Source organism: Bombina bombina, chromosome 3 (genome assembly GCF_027579735.1).
Source record: "Bombina bombina isolate aBomBom1 chromosome 3, aBomBom1.pri, whole genome shotgun sequence".
Classification (NCBI taxonomy): Eukaryota; Metazoa; Chordata; class Amphibia; order Anura; family Bombinatoridae; genus Bombina; species Bombina bombina.
Window position 1 is genome coordinate 31,379,853 of NC_069501.1, and position 22,394 is coordinate 31,402,246.

At 41.9% G+C, this 22,394-nt stretch overlaps 1 protein-coding gene across 1 annotated transcript in view; it reads right to left on the bottom strand.

Annotated features, from left to right (window-relative positions):
• Positions 1-22,394, bottom strand: part of SPAG17 (sperm associated antigen 17) — a 783,114-nt gene that overhangs the window by 155,248 nt on the left and 605,472 nt on the right. The window contains exons 33-36 of the mRNA XM_053705129.1: positions 21,506-21,636; positions 19,753-19,880; positions 19,277-19,459; positions 18,360-18,473 (exon numbers count right to left, since the gene is read on the bottom strand). Of these exons, the coding sequence (XP_053561104.1) occupies positions 18,360-18,473; positions 19,277-19,459; positions 19,753-19,880; positions 21,506-21,636 (556 nt within the window). The remainder of the gene's footprint in view (positions 1-18,359; positions 18,474-19,276; positions 19,460-19,752; positions 19,881-21,505; positions 21,637-22,394) is intronic.

Genomic DNA, 22,394 nt, shown 5'->3' on the forward strand with positions numbered 1-22,394 from the left:
TTAATTATATTTAAGTTAGGGGGTGTTAGGGTTATGCTTAGGGTTACGTTAGGGTTAGGGTTATGCTTAGGGTTAGAGTTACGTTAGGGTTAGGTTTAGGGGTTAATATATTTATTTAGTGTTAGGGATGTTGGAGGCCAGAGGTTTAGGGGTTATTAACTTTAGTATAGTGGCGGCGACATTGGGGGCGGCAGATTAGGGGTTAATAACTGTAATGTAGGTGGCGGCGATGTTAAGGTTGGCATATTAGGCGTTAATAAGTTTATTAAGGTGACGGCGATGTTAGAGGCAGCAGATTAGGGGTTAATAACTGTATGTGGGTGGCGGCAATATTGGGAGCGACAGATTAGGGGTTAATAGTTTTATTTATGTGGCGGCGATGTTAAGGGTGGCAGATTAGGGGTTAATAACATTATGTAGGTTGCGGCGATGTCAGGAGCAGCAGATTAGGGGTGTTTAGACGTGGTTTTTATGTTAGGGTGTTAGGTTTAAACTTTTTCTTTCCCCATAGACATCAATGGGGCTGCGTTACGGAGCTTTTGTTTCCGCCATCGCAGGTGTTAGGCTTTTTTTGCCAGCTCTCCCCATTGATGTCTATGGGGAAATCGTGCACGAGCACATCAAAGCAGCGCTTGTATTTGGGTGAGGTATGGAGCTCAACGCCACCATATCGCCCGCTCAAGCCTGCTTTTTCAAAACTTGTAATAGCAGCGCTATAGGGAGGTTAAATACCGCCGCTTTTGTGGCGGTCGTTATTTTCCCTATAGCGCTCAAAACTTGTAATCTAGCTGACTATCACTAAAGCCTTCTCTGGGAAAACTGTCTGAAGATAAGTGTATATAAAGTAAACTATTGCTTCTTCCCAAAAAGCTTACAATCTAACAAAACCCTGTCTAGGTGGGGTCATTCTCTTAATAAGACTACTTGCTTTTCTCCTTACCAGTTCTCTCACTTACCATAGTGAATTGATTGATCCGGAAAAGCTACACATTAACTATCTAACACAAGTTGTTAAAGCATTACAGCCACAAAAAACGGCACAATCTAACTCCTGACGGAAATAAAAAGAATTCCTCATTTATGTAAATACACTGAAGTACACATTCCTGCACATTCAATAAATATTATGTGTTCCACAGAATAAATGATTAACCCTCTCATGCCAGCCATGTAACATATAATTAGTTATATAAGTTATCACCCCTATAGCAGATGCAGTGCCCTATAAATCCATTCTTTGTAAACATATCTCTACCTATAGAGATAATTTGTGCCCCAAGAAATATCCACAGGGGAATTAACCCCTAGAGTGCTGTTCCTACCTAGAAGGCAAGCACTTACCTGTGGATCCAGCTGCAAAGCCGGTAACATCTTCTAAGGTGTGACAGATTCACCAAACTCTGACAGAGACCTGTAGAGAAAGAAAAAACAGAGACCCTAACCCTGGTTTTCTATAAAAGGGGTAGAATTGATGTTAGAATTTAAGCAAGGACCACCTCGCCGCCTTCTAACTGCTAAAAACCACCATTACTCTTACTAAAGAGAATTACATGGACACAGCATAGCCCCAATCCTTGCTTGCAGGGAAAAGTACCCATAAAAAGGATTAAATATCTTCAGACACCGATAGAGCAGAACTACTTAACGAACTAGGCCCGCCGTTCCACAACTGGTATTCATACTTTCAGGTCCGACATGCCCTCTATAGTAGCGAACATAGGTCAGATACCCTCAGGCCACTAACTGCATTTGAGCGACTATGCACAAACACTGAAATCCAGAAAAGATTCCTTTCAATAACCTATACATTGCTTAGAGGTTCCTTCCCTACACAAAAGCCTTCTTATATCCGGAAATGGGGCGTAGAAATAACAGGGGATATCTCAGATGAGGAATGGAGATCCTGCTTTAAAGCCACTCACTCAGCTTCTATCTTCCTCACTCATAGCAGAAACGAACTATAAAATAATATCCCGCTGGTACTTGACGCCTCAGAGGCTCCGGCATATTTTTTCAACAGCCTCCTCCACATGCTGGAGGCGTTGTGGTGGTATAGGTACTATGTTACATATATGGTGCCCGCTCGTATCTGACTTTTGGAGGGACGTTGAAAACAGTATCAATACAATTCTAGGTTCAGATATATCCCTCTGTCCTAAACTCATTCTCCTTAATTTACTCCCGCAACTTCGCTGTAAATACCGCATAAAGTTGCTACAGTTATTATTAGCTAGCGCTAAAAGACTAATACCTAGACTATGGAAATCCCAAACAACACCTACACACTCTACTTGGGTATCAGAGGTCAAACATGTTCTAGCTTTGGAAAAACAGTGCTATTGTCTTTTGGGCAAACAAGATTTTTATACTGATATGTATTTTATCTGGGAACAAGGAATTTTCGAAGTTAACCACTAATACTCTGGCCCCTACTGCCCTCTAGAGGAATACACACTTTAAATATTGTCATCGTGCTCGGCCATCTGGCAGACGAAGCTATGCTGTATTCTACGAGCCATAAGGATACTTACCACCGCACCCACCTTCCTCCCCTTTCTGTCCCTCCCCTCCTTTCTCTCTTCTTTTCCTTACTCCTTTTTTTCTTTACCACCAGTCATAAAACGTGCGAACTATTTTCTATTTTAATTTTTGGTACTAATTGTAAAAGTTGAAATACTTGGGTAAGACGATATCTTCCATAATGTAACAATTTCATATGTTGTGATTTTTATTATTGTTTACTTCTGATGCTTTTTCTTTCCTCTTTTGGAGGACAATGTATGAGAATATGCAAACCCAATAAAAAATGTTTTTTGAAAAAAATAAAAAAATATATATTCAGACGGGGGGGGGGCGGAGCCAGCGCTCAATGGAGACGGCTGCACTTGTGTGAGCTCCGGTCTCCCTACAGGGCAAAATTAGCTCAATATGTGCATAGCCTGACCAATATGCCGTATAACGCTACCTAAATGTGCATAGACCTTTCCCCACAACTTGCGCTCATGCCATCTGGGCTCTAATTGGTAGCGATACTGTCTTATTGCTTGCCGGACCTGTGCTGCACCATCGGGAGGGCTATGGGGCCTACACCTGAACAGCGGAGGTAATCGCCTCAAGGCCAGCTACATCATCGCCATCAAATGCCTTTGCAACACCAAACATCCTCATGCAGGTGAGACCCGCGCTCTTGAATCTTAGGGACTTGCGGTACAATAAGCCGTAGCAGAGTTCTGGGGCAGAAGCATAAAGGGACGCAGCCGCCATCTTGGACAGCGAGACACGCTGCATAGAGCATAACAGCAAGATAACATTCAGTGATGGTATGGATAAGGGGAACAAGGCTGTTTGATAGACACCCTGCTCATCTTGACTACTATTAGCTTCAGAGACATAATAACCTCTTAAAGTGGCGCCACATCTCTTCCCGCCCTAGCACTCATATTAACACATCTCCAGGCTCACTATAGAGACTAAGTTGCTTTCCTCTGGCGCTCCAAAAGTATTTTCTACTGCCGAGTGGGAGTCTGAACACCATATAGCAACTAACACTGCATTTCTCAGCGATTTGGGATTGGTTAATCTGTTGACATACAGGACATATTTAATTTTTATTACAGCGCTCAGCATGTCTCCAAAAAAGGGAAATAAGCCAGAAAGATCCGCCAAAAAGCAATCATCTGCGAATCCCTCTGTCAACAATTTTTTTCAAACAACTAGATTCATCTACTAAAAAAATGACAGTCACATGTGACACCAGGACTGATGTATCTTCTGCTTCATCTGAATCGGAGGGGGAGAGTCTGGCTCCTGCCATCTCAGTCCCAAAAGCTCTCTTAGACTCACTGCCCTCCAAAAAAGATTTCTCTGCCCTAATCTGTCAAGTGAAGCAGTGTATTAGAGAGGAGATTTCTGAGATCAAAAAAGATCTATCGGATATGGGCCAAAGGGTGGAGAAATTAGAGGACAACTCGGACCTCGCCAGCTCCAATATAACCTTCCTCCGCTCCAAGGCTGCATCACAAGATGATCTCATACTCCAGATGGAAAACAAAATAGACGACTTAGAAAATCGGAGTCGTCGAGGCAACATTAGAATAAGGGGAATCCCAGAGACTATACCTGCAACAGAATTGGAGGACTATTTACAAGGCCTCTTTACCTTCATCATTGGGGTTGACCCTGAAGCCACTATAGCTTTGGATCGCTTTCACAGAGCCTTGCGAGCAAAGCCCCTGGGAGACCAGCCCCCAAGGGATGTCATCGTTAAAATCACAAGCTACCAAATCAAAGAAGAGATTATGAAGAAAGCGAGGCAGAAATATCCACTCAAATACAGATCTGAACCCGTTCAGCTATATGAGGATCTGACACCCAGAACTCTACAGAAGAGAAGAGAATTTAAACACTTTACGGCCAAGCTGCGACAACGCAATATCCCATATAGATGGGGCCACCCTTTCAACCTACAAATACCTTGGAGGGGAAGACGACTGATCTGCAACTCTGTTGAGGACATTCCAAAGGTCTGTAAAGATTTAGAGATAACACCACCCTCCCCACCTACTGATTCCACTGTAACAGCGGCAAGGGAGGCTAGACCTGCTCCACCACTTCCACAGAGAACAGAATGGAAGAAAATCACAACAAAGACTGTCAATAATGAACCCCGAGTTCCTGGTCCCACAGCTACACTGGGGAAGTGACTTTCTCACACATGGGACAATTATAACTGAACTTGTATACAATGATGAACATTGTTGGTCCTAGATGCGCCCCAGTGATGCGGAGTCTGCCCGTTCTGGCCTTCCCCGGAATTTTATGATGGGGGGGCTGGGGCGGGGTGGACTCTGCATATAGTTCTGGGGGATGGGGTACCTGCTGGTTAGTGGAGAAGATGCCAGCGGGAGACAGAGCGGTATAAGGTAACAACCCGACCAGCGGAGGCCTTGCCCTGCTGATTGTTCTAAGTTAGTTCTAAGTTATTATGCAATGATGTTAGCTATGTTGGAAAGTTCCAGTAGGCTATATTTAATTGCCTGGCTGTGTTTCTCTGTTTTCTGGTAAAGAATTGGTGTCTATGGTATCATCCGTCTTGCCACACAAGATGCACTATATACACTAAGTCTTAAGAAATATGATGCCCGACTGGGGTTTGTATTCCCCCTACAAGACAAATACTGTTCTACGTTTTACATGTTTGCACCAGTTGTGCTATGTTTGTCATGTCGATATATTGTTTTATCTATCTACAGATATACTGTTATTGGATACAGCTTAATATGAAACTTACTCATTATGATCATGACCACCCCTCACAGAGTTTTACACACCTGGCCCACCCTAAATCTCTAAAGAGAGTATCAAACAATTATGTCGTCCCAAGTTAACACGCAATCCATACAAATCCTCACTCAGAATGTGAGAGGTTTTAACAGCCCCAATAAGAGAAGTATGGCCATTAGGGATCTGTGTGGGAGAGGAGGGAAAATACTCCTGTTACAGGAGACTCACTTCAAGACAGGGGGAATCCCTAAGTTTTTCTCCACTCAGTACCCATTACACTTCCATAGTACTAACTCACATAAAAAGGTCAATGGTGTTAGCATATTGATACATAAGTCTATCCCTTTCCAACTCCAATCTATAGACAAAGACAAAGACGGCAGATACTTAGGTATAATGGGACTACTATTTGGCAAACCAATAACCATTATAAATTTATACTGCCCCAATATGGGACAAGACCTGTTTTTCTCACGTGTCACTAATAGAATAGCAGATTTAACCAAAGGCCCCCTGATAGTCTCAGGAGATCTTAATATCCCCCTGGTACCAGACATAGATAGCTCCAACCCGACCACCCGACATAATCAAAAAGCTCTCTGCTCCATTTGGAGGGATATTAGGAAATTGACACTTCATGACGCATGGAGATATACACACCCCCACACTAGGGATTACTCCTTTTTTTCAAACACTCAAAAGAGCTACTCGAGGCTAGACTACATCCTAGTTGATCATATGGCCCTATCTTTAATTAAAATAGTTAATATTAGGCATACGGTGTGGTCGGACCACTACCTAGTGGAGTGCAAACTGATATGGCCATCTGCCCCTATCAAGCCCTTTTTGTGGCGACTAGATAATTCTCTCCTGACGGACAAAAAAGTGATAGAGTCATTTGCTGAACATCTAGACACTTATTTTACCCTTAATAACACTGCAGAAGTTACACCCGCTTTGGTTTGGGAGACCCATAAAGCTTACATTAGGGGTGAATTTATTAAACTTAAAGCCCTTAAGCGAAAACAATCTCTTAATGAATACACTAAATTAGCTCAAGAGGTTCTGGAAGCTGATCTCGCTCTGAAGCTCCGTCCTACAGATGGAGCTTTAATTAAAATCCTTCAAGAAAAAAGAGATGAATTGAATAAACACTTACAAATTGAATCCCAGAGATATCAACTACATATAAAACAGAAATACTATGGAGAAGGAAATAGGACAGGGAAACTACTGGCGAGGGCATTAAAAGCACAACGTGCCAACTCTTATGTCCATTCCCTCAAAACGCCACTGAACACCACAATAGAAGACACAAAATCCATTGGAGACTCCTTTAAAGATTTCTATCATAGACTCTATAATTTATACCCTAATAGACAACTTACTCAGCACCAGCTAAAATGCGAGCAATACTTAGACAAGGTAACCCTTCCCAAACTTACTGAAAGTGAAGCGATGCTATTAGACGCCCCAATATCTGAGAGGGAAATACTAGACGCCATAAAGGAGTTGAAGCCAGAGAAGGCCCCAGGCCCTGACGGTTTCAGTAACCGATACTATAAACTATTTAGAACCCAACTTGTACCGCATCTGCTCTCTCTGTTTAACCATATTTCGGAACTCGTAGTTTTCCCTGATTCTATGTTACAAGCCCATATTTCAGTCCTCCCTAAACCCGGAAAAAAAACAGATACCCCAGCTAATTTCAGGCCAATTTCTCTGTTAAATGTAGATCTTAAGATATACGCCAAAATCCTTGCGAACAGAATTAACACAATATTGCCCAATCTTATTCATTATGACCAAGTTGGTTTCGTCCCACAGAGAGAGGCCAAAGATAATATATGTAAAGTACTGAATCTATTAGAATATGTTAAAAAATCAAACACTCCTGCAGTATACCTATCAACAGATGCTGAAAAGGCATTTGATAGGCTTGACTGGACCTTTTTACAATCCACCCTCCAAAAATTTGGCTTCCCCTCAACATTTATCCAAAAAATATTTGCATTATACTCCAACCCTTCTGCTCAGATTAAGGTCAATGGGGCCCTCTCTGACCATTTTGAAATTCGGAACGGTACGAGGCAGGGATGCCCGCTTTCCCCCATTCTCTTTATCTTATCTTTAGAGCCACTAGCTGTAAAATTACGTGAGCATTCACACATAAAAGGTATAACTATCAAGGAAGAAACATATAAATTAGCAATGTTTGCTGATGATATCTTGATGACCCTGACTGATCCAATACACTCCCTCCCATATGTACAAAACATTCTGCAGGCCTTTGGGGCTGTATCAAATTTTCTTATAAACACCAATAAATCAGAACTATATCCAATCAACCTTACAGAAAAGGAGGTAACACAGATCCAACAAACATTCCCATATAAAATTCAGACCCAAGCGTTAAAATATTTAGGAATTTTTCTCTCCCACAATACAGAAACCATTCGAAAACTGAACTATGGCCGCCTATTAGAGGAATTCCAGCAATTAACAACCTCTTGGCTCCCCAAAAAGAATATCTCTTGGCTGGGGAGAATAGCTGCTGCCAAGATGACTCTGCTACCAAAGGCCCTGTATGTTATGCAGGCCTTACCAATTTCGGGGATTACAACAGATATTAGCAAATTACAATCTATAATGGACACTTATATTTGGTGCCGTAGACCCCCACGGCTAGCAAAAAATACATTATATAGGCTTAGGGAGGAAGGTGGGTTAGGGGTTCCGAATCTACACTTTTATAAAATGGCAATTACCCTAAATAGAATTGTGGAGTGGTGTAGACAGGGGACTGAATCCTATAAGAGATGTATCCACTTAGAATCCCAATTATTAGGAATACCCCAACTGGGTGTAATGTGCTGGGCCCCATATAAACCCCCCCTAGAGAAGATTGCAGACTACCCAATAATCAAAGAAACATGGTCAACCTGGTCCAAAATGCGGAACTCTCACAAACTTATAACATCAACTTATTCACCACTGACAACACTCAACCTTAATAGGGAACTTCGGGAAGGTCCCTTAGGGATAAAACAACCTGTAAATACAACCTCAAAACTCCTAGACTATACCCCCGTGTTCACACTAGTGGAAAGAGGGAAACTAGTGCAGAGAGATATGTTGATCTCACAAGGCTTTACCCAATTCCAATCTTGGTTTGCCTATCACCAGGTACGCCACTATCTTTCCATGCACAAATATAAACAGGACTTATTCAGAGCCCGAACTGTATTTGAACTCCTTTGTTCCGCCCAACAAACCCCCAAGAAAGTCATATCACTTACGTATAAAAATATCCTCAGATCACACTACCCCAACAAACCAAATTATACTAAAAGATGGGAGGGAGAATTAGGGATAGAAGCCTCGCACAAGCAATGGGACTCATGGTTTCAGGCTACTGCTAGATCAGCGCATTCGGCGGCAGCACTTGAAACCAATATTAAAATACTCACCAGGTGGTACCTGACCCCTAGCAAATTAAAACACATGTTCACAAAAGCCAGCAATAAGTGCTGGAGAGGATGCGACCAAGAGGGCACTATGCATCATATTTGGTGGGGTTGCGATAAACTACAACCATTCTGGACTCAAGTCCAAACACAGATAGGCAAAATTCTTGGAACTGACTTGGTCCTTTCCCCTGAGGGAGTCTTATTCAACGCCAGCCCACATATCCCCTGTAAAATTAGAAAATGTCTCTATCAAATTTTACTAAATGCCGCAAAAAGACTTATCCCAAAATTTTGGAAGAAAACCCACCCACCCTCGGTCATTCATTGGCTTGACCTAGTTAAAAATACCTTGATACTGGAAAGATTATACTACCTTAGATTGGGCCGCTTGAATTTTTATCATGATATGATATTTTTATGGGAACAATATTTATATAGTGGGAGGACAAGGTCTCTGGAAAATGAGGTGGAGAGGAGAGGTGTGAATATATGATCATTTGATTTATGCACAAGGCCTTTCCTTGAGCTAAATAGGTGGGGAGACTGGTACATAAGCTAGGGTGGTATGGATGAAAAAAAACAATAGGTTGACCCTTGCAGCAATAGACAAATCTTAAAGTTCAAACGCCTAACTAAAAATCTTGAGTGATAACCTGTGTAACCTTAGAGGGTCTATAACTGTAGTTAAGGTGGATATGCAAATATAAACAATGCTTTGGGTCTAAACCGAAAACTATAGATGTTGGAAAAATACTGTATCTGTATACTATTGAATCTGTCATGTTGTTTATCCTGTTTCATATTTTTCTTTGTTTGTTTGTTTGAAAAATCAATAAAAGAAAAGATATTTAAAAAAAAATATATATATTCAGACACCATCTTCACACATCCTCCCGATGCTCTTTGCCTCCTCCTGCTGGCCTGGAGTTGAATTCCCACTAGTAATTGGAATGGATTTGTGGACTCTTCATGCCATTGGAAATAAAGTAAAAAAACCTAATCTTATAGTCCTATAAAACCAAAAAAGCCATCCCAAAATAAAAACATCCCCTAATCTATCAATAAGCTACCAATAGCCCTTAAAAGGGCCTTTTGTAGGGCATTGCCCTAAGTTTTAACTACAAAAATTACAAATTCCCCCCTAAAAGTAACCCCCCCACCCAACGAACCCCCCCAAAATAAAAAAAAAACAGAATTTATGTTTACCTGATAAATTACTTTCTCCAACGGTGTGTCCGGTCCACGGCGTCATCCTTACTTGTGGGATATTCTCCTCCCCAACAGGAAATGGCAAAGAGCCCAGCAAAGCTGGTCACATGATCCCTCCTAGGCTCCGCCTACCCCAGTCATTCGACCGACGTTAAGGAGGAATATTTGCATAGGAGAAACCATATGATACCGTGGTGACTGTAGTTAAAGAAAATAAATTATCAGACCTGATTAGAAAAACCAGGGCGGGCCGTGGACCGGACACACCGTTGGAGAAAGTAATTTATCAGGTAAACATAAATTCTGTTTTCTCCAACATAGGTGTGTCCGGTCCACGGCGTCATCCTTACTTGTGGGAACCAATACCAAAGCTTTAGGACACGGATGAAGGGAGGGAGCAAATCAGGTCACCTAAATGGAAGGCACCACGGCTTGCAAAACCTTTCTCCCAAAAATAGCCTCAGAAGAAGCAAAAGTATCAAACTTGTAAAATTTGGTAAAAGTGTGCAGTGAAGACCAAGTCGCTGCCTTACATATCTGATCAACAGAAGCCTCGTTCTTGAAGGCCCATGTGGAAGCCACAGCCCTAGTGGAATGAGCTGTGATTCTTTCGGGAGGCTGCCGTCCGGCAGTCTCGTAAGCCAATCTGATGATGCTTTTAATCCAAAAAGAGAGAGAGGTAGAGGTTGCTTTTTGACCTCTCCTTTTACCAGAATAAACAACAAACAAGGAAGATGTTTGTCTAAAATCCTTTGTAGCATCTAAATAGAATTTTAGAGCGCGAACAACATCCAAATTGTGCAACAAACGTTCCTTCTTTGAAACTGGTTTCGGACACAGAGAAGGTACGATAATCTCCTGGTTAATGTTTTTGTTAGAAACAACTTTTGGAAGAAAACCAGGCTTAGTACGTAAAACCACCTTATCTGCATGGAACACCAGATAAGGAGGAGAACACTGCAGAGCAGATAATTCTGAAACTCTTCTAGCAGAAGAGATTGCAACTAAAAACAAAACTTTCCAAGATAATAACTTAATATCAACGGAATGTAAGGGTTCAAACGGAACCCCCTGAAGAACTGAAAGAACTAAATTGAGACTCCAAGGAGGAGTCAAAGGTTTGTAAACAGGCTTAATTCTAACCAGAGCCTGAACAAAGGCTTGAACGTCTGGCACAGCTGCCAGCTTTTTGTGAAGTAGCACAGACAAGGCAGAAATCTGTCCCTTCAGGGAACTTGCAGATAATCCTTTTTCCAATCCTTCTTGAAGGAAGGATAGAATCTTAGGAATCTTAACCTTGTCCCAAGGGAATCCTTTAGATTCACACCAACAGATATATTTTTTCCAAATTTTGTGGTAAATTTTTCTAGTTACAGGCTTTCTGGCCTGAACAAGAGTATCGATAACAGAATCTGAGAACCCTCGCTTCGATAAAATCAAGCGTTCAATCTCCAAGCAGTCAGCTGGAGTGAAACCAGGTTCGGATGTTCGAACGGACCCTGAACAAGAAGGTCTCGTCTCAAAGGTAGCTTCCAAGGTGGAGCCGATGACATATTCACCAGATCTGCATACCAAGTCCTGCGTGGCCACGCAGGAGCTATCAAGATCACCGACGCCCTCTCCTGATTGATCCTGGCTACCAGCCTGGGGATGAGAGGAAACGGCGGGAACACATAAGCTAGTTTGAAGGTCCAAGGTGCTACTAGTGCATCCACTAGAGCCGCCTTGGGATCCCTGGATCTGGACCCGTAGCAAGGAACTTTGAAGTTCTGACGAGAGGCCATCAGATCCATGTCTGGAATGCCCCACAGCTGAGTGACTTGGGCAAAGATTTCCGGATGGAGTTCCCACTCCCCCGGATGCAATGTCTGACGACTCAGAAAATCCGCTTCCCAATTTTCCACTCCTGGGATGTGGATAGCGGACAGGTGGCAGGAGTGAGACTCCGCCCATAGAATGATTTTGGTCACTTCTTCCATCGCTAGAGAACTCCTTGTTCCCCCCTGATGGTTGATGTACGCAACAGTTGTCATGTTGTCTGATTGAAACCGTATGAACTTGGCCCTCGCTAGCTGAGGCCAAGCCTTGAGAGTATTGAATATCGCTCTCAGTTCCAGAATATTTATCGGTAGAAGAGATTCTTCCCGAGACCAAAGACCCTGAGCTTTCAGGGCTCCCCAGACCGCGCCCCAGCCCATCAGACTGGCGTCGGTCGTGACAATGACCCACTCTGGTCTGCGGAATGTCATCCCTTGTGACAGGTTGTCCAGGGACAGCCACCAACGGAGTGAGTCTCTGGTCCTCTGATTTACTTGTATCTTCGGAGACAAGTCTGTATAATCCCCATTCCACTGACTGAGCATGCACAGTTGTAATGGTCTTAGATGAATGCGCGCAAAAGGAACTATGTCCATTGCCGCTACCATCAACCCGATCACTTCCATGCACTGAGCTATGGAAGGAAGAGGAACGGAATGAAGTATCCAACAAGAGTCTAGAAGCTTTGTTTTTCTGGCCTCTGTCAGAAATATCCTCATTTCTAAGGAGTCTATTATTGTTCCCAAGAAGGGAACCCTTGTTGACGGAGATAGAGAACTCTTTTCCACGTTCACTTTCCATCCGTGAGATCTGAGAAAGGCCAGGACGATGTCCGTGTGAGCCTTTGCTTGAGGAAGGGACGACGCTTGAATCAGAATGTCGTCCAAGTAAGGTACTACAGCAATGCCCCTTGGTCTTAGCACAGCTAGAAGGGACCCTAGTACCTTTGTGAAAATCCTTGGAGCAGTGGCTAATCCGAAAGGAAGCGCCACGAACTGGTAATGCTTGTCCAGGAATGCGAACCTCAGGAACCGATGATGTTCCTTGTGGATAGGAATATGTAGATACGCATCCTTTAAATCCACCGTGGTCATGAATTGACCTTCCTGGGTGGAAGGAAGAATAGTTCGAATGGTTTCCATCTTGAACGATGGAACCTTGAGAAACTTGTTTAAGATCTTGAGATCTAAGATTGGTCTGAACGTTCCCTCTTTTTTGGGAACTATGAACAGATTGGAGTAGAACCCCATCCCTTGTTCTCTTAATGGAACAGGATGAATCACTCCCATTTTTAACAGGTCTTCTACACAATGTAAGAATGCCTGTCTTTTTATGTGGTCTAAAGACAACTGAGACCTGTGGAACCTCCCCCTTGGGGGAAGTCCCTTGAATTCCAGAAGATAACCTTGGGAGACTATTTCTAGCGCCCAAGGATCCAGAACATCTCTTGCCCAAGCTTGAGCGAAGAGAGAGAGTCTGCCCCCCACCAGATCCGGTCCCGGATCGGGGGCCAACTTTTCATGCAGTCTTGGTAGCAGTGGCAGGTTTCTTGGCCTGCTTTCCCTTGTTCCAGCCTTGCATTGGTCTCCAAGCTGGCTTGGCTTGAGAAGTATTACCCTCTTGCTTAGAGGACGTAGCACCTCGGGCTGGTCCGTTTCTACGAAAGGGACGAAAAGTAGGTTTATTTTTTGCCTTGAAAGGCCGATCCTGAGGAAGGGCGTGGCCCTTACCCCCAGTGATATCAGAGATAATCTCTTTCAAGTCAGGGCCAAACAGCGTTTTCCCCTTGAAAGGAATGTTAAGTAGCTTGTTCTTGGAAGACGCATCAGCCGACCAAGATTTCAACCAAAGCGCTCTGCGCGCCACAATAGCAAACCCAGAATTCTTAGCCGCTAACCTAGCCAATTGCAAAGTGGCGTCTAGGGTGAAAGAATTAGCCAATTTGAGAGCATTGATTCTGTCCATAATCTCCTCATAAGGAGGAGAATCACTATCGACCGCCTTTATCAGCTCATCGAACCAGAAACATGCGGCTGTAGCGACAGGGACAATGCATGCAATTGGTTGTAGAAGGTAACCCTGCTGAACAAACATCTTTTTAAGCAAACCTTCTAATTTTTTATCCATAGGATCTTTGAAAGCACAACTATCCTCTATGGGTATAGTGGTGCGTTTGTTTAAAGTGGAAACCGCCCCCTCGACCTTGGGGACTGTCTGCCATAAGTCCTTTCTAGGGTCGACCAAAGGAAACAATTTTTTAAATATGGGGGGAGGGACGAAAGGAATACCGGGCCTTTCCCATTCTTTATTAACAATGTCCGCCACCCGCTTGGGTATAGGAAAAGCTTCTGGGAGCCCCGGCACCTCTAGGAACTTGTCCATTTTACATAGTTTCTCTGGGATGACCAACTTGTCACAATCATCCAGAGTGGATAATACCTCCTTAAGCAGAATGCGGAGATGTTCCAACTTAAATTTAAATGCAATCACATCAGGTTCAGCCTGTTGAGAAATGTTCCCTGAATCAGTAATTTCTCCCTCAGACAAAACTTCCCTGGCCCCATCAGACTGGGTTAGGGGCCCTTCAGAGATATTAGTATCAGCGTTGCCATGCTCTTCAGTATCTAAAACAGAGCAGCCGCGCTTACGCTGACAAGTGTTCATTTGGGCTAAAATGTTTTTGACAGAATTATCCATTACAGCCGTTAATTGTTGCATAGTAAGGAGTATTGGCGCGCTAGATGTACTAGGGGCCTCCTGAGTGGGCAAGACTCGTGTAGACAAAGGAGGGAATGATGCAGTACCATGCTTACTCCCCTCACTTGAGGAATCATCTTGGGCATCATTGTCATTATCACATAAATCACATTTATTTAAATGAATAGGAATTCTGGCTTCCCCACATTCAGAACACAGTCTATCTGGTAGTTCAGACATGTTAAACAGGCATAAACTTGATAACAAAGTACAAAAAACGTTTTAAAATAAAACCGTTACTGTCACTTTAAATTTTAAACTGAACACACTTTATTACTGCAATTGCGAAAAAACATGAAGGAATTGTGCAAAATTCACCAAATTTTCACCACAGTGTCTTAAAGCCTTAAAAGTATTGCACACCAAATTTGGAAGCTTTAACCCTTAAAATAACGGAACCGGAGCCGTTTTAAACTTTAACCCCCTTACAGTCCCTGGTATCTGCTTTGCTGAGACCCAACCAAGCCCAAAGGGGAATACGATACCAAATGACGCCTTCAGAAAGTCTTTTCTAAGTGTCAGAGCTCCTCTCACATGCGACTGCATGCCATGCTTCTCAAAAACAAGTGCGCCACACCGGCGCGAAAATGAGGCTCTGCTTATGCTTTGGGAAAGCCCCTAAGGTATAAGGTGTCTAATACAGTGCCTGCCGATATTATTATATCAAAATACCCAGATAAAATGATTCCTCAAGGCTAAATATGTGTTAATAATGAATCGATTTAGCCCAAAAAAAGTCTACAGTCTTAATAAGCCCTTGTGAAGCCCTTATTTACGATCGTAATAAACATGGCTTACCGGATCCCATAGGGAAAATGACAGCTTCCAGCATTACATCGTCTTGTTAGAATGTGTCATACCTCAAGCAGCAAGAGACTGCATACTGTTCCCCCAACAGAAGTTAATTGCTCTCAACAGTCCTGTGTGGAACAGCCATGGATTTTAGTTACGGTTGCTAAAATCATTTTCCTCATACAAACAGAAATCTTCATCTCTTTTCTGTTTCTGAGTAAATAGTACATACCAGCACTATTTCAAAATAACAAACTCTTGATTGAATAATAAAAACTACAGTTAAACACTAAAAAACTCTAAGCCATCTCCGTGGAGATGTTGCCTGTACAACGGCAAAGAGAATGACTGGGGTAGGCGGAGCCTAGGAGGGATCATGTGACCAGCTTTGCTGGGCTCTTTGCCATTTCCTGTTGGGGAGGAGAATATCCCACAAGTAAGGATGACGCCGTGGACCGGACACACCTATGTTGGAGAAAAAGCTCTTTTGTACCCATTAAAATAAAAAATGTCCTAAATTTATAAAAAAAAAAAAGCAAAAAAAAAAAAAAGCTAAGACTAACCCCAGAAAATCTACTCACCGTTCCTGAAGTCCGGAAGTCCATGCGGAGCAAAGTCTTCATCCAGGGGGGGAAGATCTTCTTCCAGGGCGGCGCCATCTTCTATCTCCTTCCCGGAGGTGCGGAGCGATCTTCAGCAATGCGCGGATCCGGAGCGCTGGTCCTCATCTAGAGCGCTGGTCCTCTACAGCAACGTGGATCCTCCTCTTCATGTGATCGTCCGCCACACACTGAATCTTCAATGCAAGGTACCCCTTGATTTGTACAGCCAATAGGATTTAAGCAGCTCTCATCCTATTGGCTGATTTGAATATTTCAGCCAATAGGAATACAACGGTACCCCAATATAAAAGGGGTACCTTGCATTGAAGCTTAAGTGTGCGGCAGACGATCGCATGAAGAGGAGGATCCACGTCGCTGAAGCCCGCCTCCACTGAAGAGGACCAGCGCTCCAGATGAGGACCAGCACCTCGGATCCGCGCATTGATGAAGACCGCTCCGCACCTCCGGGAAGAAGATAGAAGATGGTACCACCCTGGAAGAAGATCTTTGCCGCCTGGACTTCAGGAACAGTGAGTAGATTTTTTGGGGTTAGTGTTAGGTTTTTTTGGGTGCTTTTTTTTTAGATTAGGGCATTTTTTGTTTTAATGGGAACAAAAGAACTGATTGCCTTTTTAAGGACAATGCCCATACAAATGCTTAGGTTTTTTTTATTTTGGGGGTTGGTTGGGTGGGGGGGAGGTTACTTTTAGGGGGGACTTTGTAATTTTTGTAGATAAAAGAGCAGTTTAACCAAGGGCTTTTTGTAGTTTATTGATAGATTAGGGGGTGTTTTTATTTTGGGGTATTTTTTTGTTTTTATAGGGCTATTAGATTAGGTTTAATTTAGTTCATTATTTTTTGTAATCTTAGATTTTTTTTTATTTTTCGTAATGTTAGTGTTTTTGTTTGTAATGTTAGATTATTTTTAATTTTCGTAATTTTTTTAAATTTTTTCGTAGTGTTTTTAATATTGTAATTTAGTTTTTTTTATTTTTATTTTATTTTATAAAATAGTAATGATAGGTTAATTTATTGTTTAATCTTAGTTTTTTCACAGGTAAGTTTTTATTTATATTAAGATAGTTATATTATAAGTTTAATGTAAAGTTAGGGGGTGTTAGGTTTAGAGGTTAATAGTTTAATTTAGTGTTTTGCAATGTGGGGGGCCAGCGGTTTAGGGGTTAATAGGTTTAGTTAAGTGTTGGCGATGTGGGGGTCTGCAGTTTAGGGGTTAATATCTTTATTTAGTGTTGGCGATGTGGGGGGTTGGCGGTTTAGGGGTTAATAACTCTATTTTATTAGTAGCGATGTAGGGGCCCGGCGGTTTAGGGGTTAATAACTCTATTTTATTAGTAGCAATGTGGGGGGCGGCAATTTAGGGTTTAATAACTTTATTTTATTAGTAGCGATGTAGGGGGCCGGTGGTTTAGGGGTTAATATGTTTATTTAGTGTTGGCAATATCAGAGGGGGGGTTTAGGGGTTAATAACTTTAATTCGTGTTGGCAATGTCAGGGGCGGAGGATTAGGGGTATTTAGACTAGGGGATTATGTTAGGGTGTTAGATTTATAGATAACTTTATTTTCCAAATAAACATCAATGGGGTTGCGATCGCCAATCCATGATCGCAGGTGTTAGTTTTTTTCTAACACCTTCTCTCTATTGATGTCTATGGGGGGAAACGTGCACGAGCACGTCAAGTCAGGCCTTGGCTTTTTTTGCAGTACAGAGCTTAATGCACCATATTGCACAACAAAATAAGGTTTCTCAGTAACTTGTAATTGCCGCGCTATGGAGAGTGCAATACCACTATTAGTTTGCGTTATTTACGCACCGTGTTTAGCGCACAACTTGTAATCTTGGTGACAGACATTTAAGTTGTACTATTCATCCCCCCTTGGAAAAAGAAGGAAAGGTACTGTTTATTACTATGGCAGGAATGTGGGGTATGTAGGTGGCTCATCTCGCTACCAAGGGGTGCGGCACAGCAAATGACCTGCCAACTTCTTGCTGAGCTGCTAATTGGCATTTGTTAAATACAAGTGGGCAATGCCAGGCAGCAATCTACAATTTATATGCCAGGAAAGTCTCAAGTTAACACTATGCTAAGCTGCAAATGACATAGTTAACATTAACTTATAAGGACATAAACCTCCTCCTGAAAGGCTGGGATATACCCACATGTTATGAAGCTATGGACTCTCATCAGCTAAGAAGGAAATGCTAAACTCTGTGCGGGGATAGTCTGTTTAGTTTGGGTGAGGAATTAGCTCTCTCAGTTCTTATAGTGGAGCTGTGTATTGCAGAGGAGCAAAATAAAATTAAAATAAATAATAAAAAACATAAAACGACCAATGACAAAGTAAGAGGCTGGCTATGTGTGCGTGTGAAGGTCTATAGTGCCATCTCTCTGTATAAGAAGTTCTCACCAAGACAAGCTTCAGTAGGTTGGCTGCATGGTCCCTCTCTTCTGCCGTCCTGGGATCTTTCATTTTAAGCTCATGAAGTTCCTCCTCCTTCTTCAGCGCTGTATCAATAAACTCCTGTTTATAAAGAGAGAGAAAGCTTCTCTTGCATCCATATTAAGGTACAACATTAAGAGCGTTTATTCTTTGTTGCATATAAAAGAAGAGGCTATTTGAAGAAATATTACAGGTCTTTGTTTGTTTGTTGTTCTTTCTGTGCTGAATAAAATGACTTTATGCTACATGTGTGTATAGGTTTGTCCCTGTTTACCTATAGCTGTGCAAGTTTTCCTTATCAACCAATGAACAATTCAGCACTAGAGTTGACGTCATTAAATGTACAAGAGCTGCTAATGAAGAATAATACTACATTGTGGGCCAGATCACAAGTGGAGTGGTATTTGATCTCATATCTTTAAGCCTTTATAACTTTTGTGTGCAATGTTTTTTTTATTTTTTTTTATAAGACAGTGTTATTATGAGTGTACCTGCACTTTGTAACATATTTTTGAAGTGTTTTGTGCAACTTTTTATTTTCGCCAAACAGTTAACCACAGCTATGAAATTTCGGTAATAATTCTAGCGTAAATCACAATTGCGCTCACCCGATCGAGTTTACTTTCAACTTGTAATACCAGCGGTAAACCTGATGAGCGCAAACCCTCGCAATATACCCCTTATCGCTATGGCGCAAACTATTGCGCTCTACTTGTAATCTAGCCCTATATGTTTATAAACGGCATCAGACTTACTGGTTACGGTGCACACCCTCTGTATTCTCAGTTAGGCTTTTCGGACCAGAAGACAAGTACCAGGGGTGACAGTGGGGAAGTGTAGGATGTAGTCACACATACTAATTGAGCAGCGTATTACAATCTTACTTTAAGAGCCAGCTGCAGCGTCTTGCGCATGTCCGTGCTGATTGGCTTATACAGGAGGAGCTGGCGGGTCAGCAGCACGTTGGGGCATCTGAGGATTGCAGGACGGGGTCTAGTCTCCTGTTTGCTGCCAATACAGAGACCTTTCCACACACCAACACCAAAAGGAGGTCCTGGGGTCTTTCTCTGCAATATATAACACACGCAAGGTTAACAGGTTATGTTCTGCACCACCCTGCATAGCTACTACTGGCAATAACCGTCTGTGCTTCAGGACAATGCACTAGAACAGTGATCTATTTTCTTATTTAAGCAATAAAGGGTAAGAGCATGTGAATTTTATTAACTGTTGCATGTGACCGTAACCCAGAATCATCTTGTGGACTGATGAGAACATATTATGTACCCAGGTGTAGCTGATCTGAACATAACTACACATTCTACCGATGTCTGACAAGTGACAATAGGCAAACACAAACCTCAACACTGGGGAAGTTATCCCAAGATCGGGACACAAGGTTGGGGGGAACCAGGTTGTCCTCAGTTTTCTTCATTAGCCACTGAGATGTTTCAGGGAAAGGTTTAAGGACAGTAATGTTCTGCACACCTGAAATAGAAGCAAGTAGTATTAGATCAATTTTATATATTTTTACATAGGGCTAGATTACAAGTGGAGCGCTAAATTATTGAGGTCTCGCAAATGGGCAACTTTGCTTCCTAGCAATTGCGCTCACATTTCGATTAACTTGTAATACTAGCGCATATTATCGTGTGCTGGTATTACAAAGTGGAGCGCTAATATTGCTTGCATGCAAGTGATATTTAGCACTCCACTTGTAATCTGGCCCTTAGTACACTATACAATATGTAGTACACAATACAATATGTAGTACACTATACAATATGTAGTATAATCTACAATATGTAGTACACTATATAATATAAAGTAGACTATACAATATGTAGTACACTCTACAATATGTAGTACACTCTACAATATGTAGTACACTCTACAATATGTAGTACACTATATAATATAAAGTACACAATACAATATGTAGTAGACTATACAATATGTAGTACACTATATAATATAAAGTAGACTATACAATATGTAGTACACTATACAATATGTAGTACACTATATAATATAAAGTACACTATACAATATGTAGTACACTATACAATATGTAGTGCACTATACAATATGTAGTACACTATATAATATATAGTACACTATACAATATGTAGTACACAATACAATATGTAGTACACTATACAATATGTAGTACACTATACAATATAAAGTACACTATACAATATGTAGTACACTATACAATATAAAGTACACTATACAATATGTAGTACACTATACAATATGTAGTGCACTATACAATATGTAGTATACTATATAATATATAGTACACTATACAATATGTAGTACACAATACAACATTCAGTAAACTACACAACATGTAGTACACTACACAATGAGGTCTATTTATCATATGTCTGTCGGATCAGGTCCGACAGTGCGGATCAGGTCCGACAGACATCGCTGAATGCGGAGAGCAATACACTCTCCGTATTCAGCCTTGCACCAGCAGCTCACAAGAGCTGCTGGTGCAACGCCGCCCCCTGCAGATTCGCGGCCAGTCCGCCGCCAGCAGGGAGGTGTCAATCAACCCGATCACCACAATTCAACCCGATCGAGTACGATCGGGTTGATTGACACCCCCCTGCTGGCGACCGATTGGCCGCGAGTCTGTAGGGGGCGGAGTTGCACCAGAAGCTCTTGTGAGCTGCTGGTGCAATGCTGAATACGGAGAGCGTATTGCTCTCCGCATTCAGCGATGTCTGTCGGACCTGATCCGCACTGTCGGATCAGGTCCGACAGACATTTGATAAATTGGCCTCTATACATTTAGTAAACTCTTTACACATCAATTCACTTTACAATTATTAAGCTCCATACATATTTTTGTACAACATTTCACAGGCTTCAAGACACGTTGTGTCCATTAAAGAGTCAGTTTCCTTCACGTTTCATAAGCCTACAACACTATACTCTCCCAATATAAGACAGACATAGGAAGACATTCCGTAACAGCGCCATATACTAGACACACGTTCCCTGCTGTGGTATTTACATACAAGATGAATGTGTCAAACCGTTCTGCTCATTACTATCAGAACAATAAGTACAACTAATGACTGGATCAGTCTATGTACCTGGTAGCTCTTGGATTGGCTCCTGTAGAACAGCGGTTGCTTCTTCACAATAACAGGAGGCCAAATAATCTTCTACTTCCCGATTACGAAGAAGCTCAGTGCCAGATCCATCAGCGTTTATAATGAAGAACCTGTACAAGGTAGATAAATATAGCACATGGGATGATACAATGGGCTAGAATGGCCTTGCAGTGCAATGTATTATTATATTCAGCTTATGTTATGGGTATTGTGATCTAATCCCACACATCTTGCACTGTTCTCTAGCTGAGGATTGTCTAGAATTGTATGCGAGGCATTGGCTCCCCAGTGCCCAGGAGGCGGATGCCAAATTAACAAGGAAATGCAGATATTAAGTACATATCATTAGAGCAGTTGTAAGGGATTCTAAACAGTATTGTTTATTTATTTGTAACAGAGAAAATAAAGTATGCACTAATATTGTATAAGAAAACAGATTTGTCAGAAGCCCAGCTAAAGGTATAGGAAAGTCTAAATTAAACTTGCATGATTCAGATACAACAGGTCATTTTAAGACACTTTTAAATTCACTTCTATTTTGAAATGTGCTTTGTTCTCTTGGTATCCCTGTGTTGAAAAGAATACGCATATATTTTACACTAGTGGGAGCTAGCTGCTGATTGGTGCCCTACACACATTTGTCTCTTGTGATTGGCTAACTAAATGTATTCAGATAGCGGCCAGTAGTGCAATGCTTTTCCTTCAGCAAATGATAACAACAGAATGAAGAAAATTTGATGATAAAAGTAAATAGGAAAGTTGTTTAAAATTGCAGGTTCTAGCCAAATTATGAAAGAAAATTTTGGGGTTTCCTGTCCCTTTAAAGGGACACTAAACCCATTTTTTTTCTTTAGTGATTCAGATAGAT